Source organism: Gastrolobium bilobum, unplaced genomic scaffold, assembly GCF_033153095.1.
Source record: "Gastrolobium bilobum isolate Gb01-03AN ecotype WA unplaced genomic scaffold, APGP_CSIRO_Gbil_v1 utg31211, whole genome shotgun sequence".
In the NCBI taxonomy this organism is placed as follows: Eukaryota; Viridiplantae; Streptophyta; class Magnoliopsida; order Fabales; family Fabaceae; genus Gastrolobium; species Gastrolobium bilobum.
In genome coordinates, this window is record NW_026897142.1 from 211,329 (window position 1) to 219,561 (window position 8,233).

Below are 8,233 nucleotides of genomic sequence, written 5' to 3' on the forward strand. Positions count from 1 at the left end.
AACTGTGTTTGTGAGAGATAAAATATGTCAAATGAGGTAGATTTCAAAAAGTTATGTGGAATAAAAAAATTACCTGATTCGGATGCTCGAGTCAAAAGTTATGGCCTTCCGAAGTTTTACGTTAAATTGTTAACTTTTTGTGACACGTGTCAACACCCGACGAGACACGCCTAAATTAGACGTAAGTGCCTCGTAGGTGACGCCTAACTTAGGCGTGACTGGTGACGCTCAATCCGAGTGTGACACAGTGTAATACGTGCGTAAATAATTTCAAAACAACAATAAATTCGTAATTTTTTATTTAAATTGCAATTAATTAAATTTTTTCCTAAAAATTATTGTATTTAAATGAATAATACACAATTTTTTCATTTTGAAACTTTTTTTGAGTAATTTTACATACAAATAAATAAAATTTATGATGCACAATTTTATTAACCGGATCAGTTCACATAAATTCCTATAAATTATACAGACAAATAAGGTTTGTACAAAAATGTTATCGAATCTTTAAATTCAATTAAAAGTATACAATTCAATCAATAAGCTTTTCCAGTTTCAAATGATCTTGTTTTTTAAGCAAATATGCATATTTTGTTTTTTGAAAATATTCCAATCGGTTCATTGCTTCGCAACTAATCCGATTCGGGACGGATTCAAAATTAAGGCTTTAAACTCCTCCCAAAAGTAGTACTGGAAAGATTCGAACACTAGGAAATATGCGTATTCTTTAGTTCAACATCGTATAGACTTAATTTACTGAACTAATTGTGAATTAAATTAATAAATACTTAATCAACACATTATTATTTTATATTAAATAATTTAATAATATTTATGCAGTATACAAATATTTTATATTTAAAATAATAATATATCATTTATCTAGGGCACATTTGGTGCACATTGAGAAACAATACAATCAGTTTTTGTCATGTTTATATTTTGTGATTGATGCACAACACGTAGTTTTTCTCTGATTTCGGTGAAGCTAGAGAAGAAAGGTTAGAGGAGGAGGGTTAAGAAAGACAATGAAACTTAATTAGGAAAAAGAGTTATGGAGGAGAGGGACAGAGTTAAAAATTTGTGCATTAAACCTGGTTTACTTAGTGACAAATTTTTATATTTTTATCTTGTTCTTAATATTTTATTTTGGTCTACTCTATAACCATTTTTAAGATAAAAAATACAATAAATATTTTCATTGCTAAAGTTGAAATATCTCTTATGTGGTTTTTTCTCTCTACAATGACTAATCTTCTAAACGTAATTGTTTTTATTACTTTTCTTGTAGTTTTTCCCAATCAAGTCCACCTAAACTTTGTTAAAAATTAAATGAATTATCTATTTTGCCTCAGTGACCAGTAAATCAAGCATTAGAATCCTGCTTCACTCTTTAACTTTATCGTTTAGAAAAAAAAAAGAAAAAAAAGATTGATTAGGGCAAAAAGTTCATGAATTGTTGTTAGCGGAATTATTTGTAGAATTTGCCTGTATCGTCGTCATTAGGGAAGCGCTTATATAACCCAACGGGTGCAGCTCAGTTGGTAACTTGGCGCTGAGTTAGTGGGGTTGGATATGTGTTCGATTCCCGCTGAATGCATTCTTGGGAAGGGGGCTGAACCTTTAGCCATCACTGTTCCCCGCACTCCGGATTAGTCCCATAGCCGGCTCAAAGAGTCGAAGCTCGTGGGGATACCGGAGGGAGCCAACTCGTCTAAAAGAGATAATTAGGGTTGGGTAACTCCAAAAAAAAAAGGGAAGCGCTTATAAGTATTTGGGATTATTTTCTCATTTTTTTTCCCTTTATATCCTATAGAGAAAAAATCACATCAGCATAATTTTTTAGTAAAAGTCCAAAAAATGGTCCTAAATATAAAGGATAAAACCATTATATTGAATATTCCAACAATATGAAAGTGCATATAATGTATAAAAAATGAGAAAAATGGTGCTAAATATTTACAAACACTTCCCATAGTGACACGAACAAATTCGACCATCAGTTCTGTCATCAATCCCGTGAATCCTTTGTCATAATTAACTCTATGCTCTAGTCAATTTTCTTCCTAAACGATGAAATCAAAGAGTGAGGGGCAATTTTAGTTTATTATTCACCGGAGCAAAATAGATAATTGATACAACTTTTCAACTATATGTTCAGATGAATTCAAATAAAAAAATGACATAGAAGATATGTGATAAAAAAAATTAGGAGATAAATAATTGTGGAATAAATTATAAGAGAGGTACTTAAACTTTACTCTATTTTTATATTGTCTTATATTATACTTATTTTTTCAACAAAATCAAATCCACCTGTAGTGATTTGATTTTAGGAAAATATTTATCTTATGTGTTGCATAAAATAAAATTATTTTATATACACACAAAAAATAAGTAAATTTTTTTTTGGGAAAAATGTTTCTGCAGTTACTGCAGATAAATTATCTGCATTTATTCTCATTTATTTCCAAAACGACGTTGTTTTGGTATTGAAATATTAAAAAATTATAAATATAAAGACCATTATAACCCTGAAATAAATTAAAATTACATAAACACCATGATTTCTGTCCCAAAACAACGTCGTATAGGACTTACTGCAGAAAAAAGCGAACTTTTTTTTTTTATCTCTTTCTGAGTGGATCCTGTCCACTTTTTATTTCAGACAATGGGGGAAACATATTTCTCTTTATTTTAATAAATTTTGCAGAAAGAATCAATCTCTCCACGAAACATGCGATGCATGAGAAAAGAAATAACCTAATTATTTTCAAACTTGCGTGATCCATCATCGATATTGGGCCCCTCGGGCCAACATGCTCCGCACGCACAAAGCGACAAATTGGTTGATAAAGGATTCAAACTTAACAAACTTGAGTTTGGAGTGTAGTGGAATAAATCTTACTAGTTATTCTGATATTAATTAACACCATTTTTTTTCTGTTAATTTAGGAAATTATTTTTTGTGGCCTCAAGCAGAACATATAAAATATTTTATCTGGTCAAGATGTCAAGATTTGATGATGACCCATCTGAAATATTGACTTATTTTTGCTAAGTTTTATATTCATATGACTGTCCTGAAACAGAGTACAACTACAGACTTTTGAACAAATTCAAGCCACTAGTTTATCAATGTATCAGTAGTACGATCATTTTTTAGTAAGTGTCAATTTCAATGTACAAATGGGAAATATGAACGGTTTGAATTCCAATTATATATCATATATATCAACTCCCCATATGAAATGTGATATGATCATTGAATGATGGTTGTTGAAGTTCTTATAAACTTCTCATAGTATTGTTAATTTGAAAATAAATTGGTTAGAGAATGGTCAGTGGTCACTCGATAATATCGCGTATAAATTTCTTGACCACTTCACGAAATTATTTTTTTGTAATTTACGCGGTGCTTTGCATAATTGCATGTGATTCAGCTTGAACTCACTTGACTTTGGCCTACAATAATTTAAATCTTTCACACTGAATAGTTTATGACACTTATTAATAACATTCAACTTGGCTTTTTTATTTGTTAACAAACTGTACTTTGAGGATGACAATATGATATTATATTAAATATTTAATGATAAATTCAGTACGGTGCAAAAAAAAAAAAAGGATTCTTAATGACCAATCACATATTGTCTAATTAAATTTAATTCTTAATTTATCGATACATTTCTAAAAAAAAATAAAATTGATTAGTAGGAATTATTTCCTCAATTAAGTAAGAGATCTTACCAGAATTGCCGCGTATGAAATTAAGAACAACTTTACAAGATAAATACAGTTTTTTTTTTTTTTTTATTTCTCGAAAAAGGTTTCTTGTTCATAATTATAAAATATATGATAATTGTAAGAATATGTGGGTGTATTTCATATACTTTCAACTATTAAAAGAAAAATAATTTTATAGTACATTCCATACATTTTAAAAATGATATACGTGCACATAAAAAATTGTAACCATTTCTTTGATAACATGTCAAAATAAAAAACAATGAGTATAACATACACTAAGAATGAAAAATATAACGTATAAGTCACCTAAAAAATATTATTTTGGTTTAGAATGTTATAAGTCAATAATTTATACACAAGTATACGTTCAGTAACTACTACTTTTAGAGAAATAATCATTATTTTAAGGTCTATCAAACATATGATAAAATAAAATCGATGACTATAAAATACACTAAAAATGAAAAATGTAACTTAGAAGTGACCTAAAAAATTTCGTCTTGGTTTAGAATATTATAATTCAATATTTTACACATTAATTTTGTATTTCGTAAACGATTATTCTTAGATTAATGATATTTTTTTAAAAGAAGAAAAAAGGTTTATCAAAAAACACACTAAAAGGTTATAGTTCAAATGGTAATCAAATTTAAGTTAACTAATTAAGCTGCGGAGCAATGCTAGGACTAAAATTCATTGTTTTGCATCTATTATGCTAGTATTGTCAAAACGGACTCAAGCGAATGGGCTAGCCCATTTAGCTCAAGTAATTGTAAATTAAAATTTAAAAACCTATTTAAATGGAAGGCTAAACAACTTTTGGGTCAGGGCGAGCTGGGGCATAGGGCAACATACAAAACATTTCGATAAAAAAATTAAAATAAAAAATAATAATATATTATATATATTTTTTTATGTTGCACATTATTTACATGTATTTATGTAGGGGTTTACATCTCTTATATTACTTCACCCAAAACAAATTTGCAGCAGAGAAAATAAATATGTAGGGATCACCAATTTTATTTTCTCTATTCTCATCTCACTTTTTCTCTCTTGGTTATTGTCTTTGCTGCAAAAAAAAAAATTGGGTGAAGAGATATAAACCTCATTTATGTATGAATTTTATAACTTAATTTGCTTATGTTGGCTACTTCGTTAGTCCGCCAACCTATATAGGGCCAAGTTGGGTTGATCAATTGATGGCCCATTCAAATGAGAGTCTATTGGATTCTGAGTTTTGAGTGAGAAAATGAAAGAAGTGCACAAAATATAAGAAACTGAAAAAATATAGAGAGAGAAGAGAGTATTCTATCTGTATTTTATATTCTAATTGCATGGATTTTTTAATTTTTTTAAGCCTCTCTTCTTATAAACAGAAACTAGGTCAAACAGATTTTTACAAAAACTCTTAAAATAAAAAGAATTGTTTTATATAATGAAAAAAAGACAAAACCTCCTTGGAGAAGCTTTTTTTTAAGCTCTTATCAATTTTTTTTAAGTTAAAAATTTTATATAATCACCAAACAGTTTTTAACTTTTTTTAATTTTGTTTTTAGATTTTAACTGATACAAAAAGAGGATCTAAACAGGCTGTAAATGACCTCAGTGAACTCTTAATTTATACAATTAGATGCAGTTGGTGACAAACAAGTCTCTCACTACCTCTAAGTTAGTTTATAGGGGCCTAAGGGAATATGATAGTTAATATTCTGTTAATAGAGACTAGGCTACATTATGTTACACGTGTAGCATATATCTAATTGGCTGATCCATATCAACTCTCCAAATAACATCTATGTTCACTGCTCTTAACTAAATTGTTCTCTTTAGTTTTTAATACTAATACTAAATATAATGATATTGTTTGCTCATATAAAGTCCTAATGCAATTTGTCACACCCCAAAAAAATAAAAATAAATTTCATAGTGCAATTATGCATGGAATACTAGAATTATGTTCCTATCCTTTTTCTTTTGGGTCAGAAACGATGTGCTAATCTCATGCAGTACAACCCATCCAATTGACAAACTTAGGTCTAGGTACTAAACTTGAATGGCCTCATTGTACCATCAACAAAACCCAAATTGTATAAGGGTTTGTGCACTAGTAGCTCATTACTCTGAGAAGTTTCTGGCCAGGCCAAGCCATTTTAGGCCCAAAGGGAAGGCCCGTAGAATGGCCCAGGCTATTCCATGTCTGCACCAGTAGACCACACTTTTATGTTTAATGGTGTTAGACCAAGAAGAAAAAGTGCTTGAGATCACATAAAACTCAATACAAATGAAAGAAGATAATCATGTCTTAAGTGTATTGCGCGCGCGCGCACACACACACATTCTTCCACATAATTGTTTACAAAGCAAAACCTGAAAATTAATACTAGCATATATGAAAGCTTATTGGTACCAGAATCACCATCATCATCACTATACCAAAACTTGATTTAAAGGGCTAACTTTTCAATTTCTGCTATAGGTAGATTTAGCTCAGTTTCTCCATTAGTCAGCATGTCCCTCTCTTTCTGTGCATTAGGAAGCCCAAAAGTAGTTGAAGGAAGGAATGAGAAGCAATCGAAGTTTATGCCTGGATATGAGTAGGTGCAGATTGATCTCAGATTTCCTGTATCAAAATTGTATGAAACAACAGTTCCTGGAAGCTGCAAATATATGGTCTGTGCTTGTTCACTATAGGCAATTGGTGTAATCTTATAAGGCTCCCAGTCACATAAGTTGCCATAAAAAAAGTTTTGGTGCTTAGACATAAAGACTTCATGATTGACAGTGTGGACTAATCTCCATCTAAACTTTTTGGGATCATTGGAAGCACAGAAGAATCTAAGATGATCATGGTCCTTGAGAAGATCCCAAATGTGAAAACCATCTAAATCAGTGTAACAATAGTAAACCCTGTCTCCTGATTCACACAAACAACGACGAGTCATTGTTGATTGCCAAGACCAATCCTCAAACAAATTTGGCAGTTCATATAGCTCACAATGGCTTCCTTTGACTTGATACACAAGCAAATATCCACCTATTTCCCAATGGATTGCCCCATTGGAGTAAAGAGGAGGGGTGCCAAGCTCTTGGAACTCAAATTCTGGCAAAGAAGGAATAGTTAAATTGATAGCAGGGTGTCTCCTCCATTTTCCAGTGTCAGAAGAGAAAATATGAAATTCTAGTCCATTGGATTTGGAAGACCCTGCTTCAACAAGCACAACTTCAAATTGGCATCCATCAAAGGCTAATCCAACTCTAACAACACAACCATCGATACAAGTTTGAGGGATCATGACAGAGTTTTTGGTAAGGGGATTCAACACATAGTAGCAGGAATGATCCCCACTATAACCAGACAAGAGAATTAAGCCATTGCTAGAAGCAAGGGTCTGCACAAAGTTTTCAGTAAAGAAGCTGAGGGAATGGTCAAGGACAGCTCCACTTCCATTCTCAACATCCAAAAACACAAACTGAGATGACCCATTTTCAAACTGATAGTGGCAAACAAGACCCACATTGCTATCATGAGAGGTTGTGCAAACAGGTCGAGAATTCTTATGGTCCATGTTCATTGATTCGAAATGGTGCTTCTCAAGACAAGAAACAATTTCCACCACTTTCTCAAAGACCTGTCCACAAACAGATGAATCTGGTTAGTGGAATTTTATTGAATAGGAAGGCTTCTAGGAAGGAGGAACCCATCCATTGTTTAAGTTAATGACTTTGTATATTTCAAAAGTTTGAAAGAAACTTCTTGTGGCCTTTCTTGTTAAAGAAATGATCAAGTTAGAAGAAGCTTTCGCAAAAGTCACACTGAAACTAACGGGGAGTTTGGTACACTAGAAATTTTTTTTTAGCCGAGAATTTCAATTTTCAAAAATATGATTTTTACATATCTGTAAATTCAAAATTTAAAAAAATTCAATTTCTCAGTATTCTTCAAAAATCTCGCGTACCAAACACCCCCTAAAGATCTCTCTAAAATTTAGGGCAAATTGAATGAAGTTTTCCATGTGAAGTATTCGTACTTATCTTCATTACCAGGAAATAAAGCAGGAAGAGAAAAGACAAGGAAAAAAAGAAAAAGAAAAAGGTAATCACTTTCTTGTTTAACGCAGACTATGGTGACATATATTGATTAAAGCAAAAAAACAAAGACTAGGAAAACTGATCGAAGAAAAAAAAAAACATTTTAGTTTGAGCATGTCATTATGAACCTCCAATTTGTCACACCAATAGATCAAATTAAAAAAAAAAAAAAAAATCCAAGAGAGAAAGAAAGAGAAAACATGTGAAATGGGAAATATAATTTAGCAAACAAAAATGATAATCATTGCAAAAAATGAACACACCATATGGGGAAAATGTTTCTGAATGGAACTAAAAGAAGAAAATACCTTGATGGGGTGGCCAGAATGTGAAGATCACTTCTTTCTTGTATTTCAGTAACCAGAAATGTTACTGAATTTAACAAAGA

General features: G+C 31.2%; 1 protein-coding gene across 1 annotated transcript; it reads right to left on the reverse strand.

Annotated features, from left to right (window-relative positions):
• Window positions 1–6,081: 6,081 nt before the first annotated feature.
• On the reverse strand, window positions 6,082–8,233 carry LOC133304498 (uncharacterized). Its single transcript, XM_061504542.1, has 2 exons — window positions 8,154–8,233; window positions 6,082–7,385 (listed from the first exon to the last, which is right to left on the reverse strand). Exon 2 carries the CDS (start codon window positions 7,326–7,328, stop codon window positions 6,201–6,203), a length of 1,128 nt encoding a protein of 375 aa, XP_061360526.1. The 5' UTR covers window positions 7,329–7,385; window positions 8,154–8,233; the 3' UTR covers window positions 6,082–6,200.

Coding starts and splice junctions, on each gene's coding strand:
- LOC133304498 (XM_061504542.1), bottom strand. CDS start 7,328: ATGAACATGGACCATAAGAATTCTCGACCTGTTTGCACAACCTCTCAT.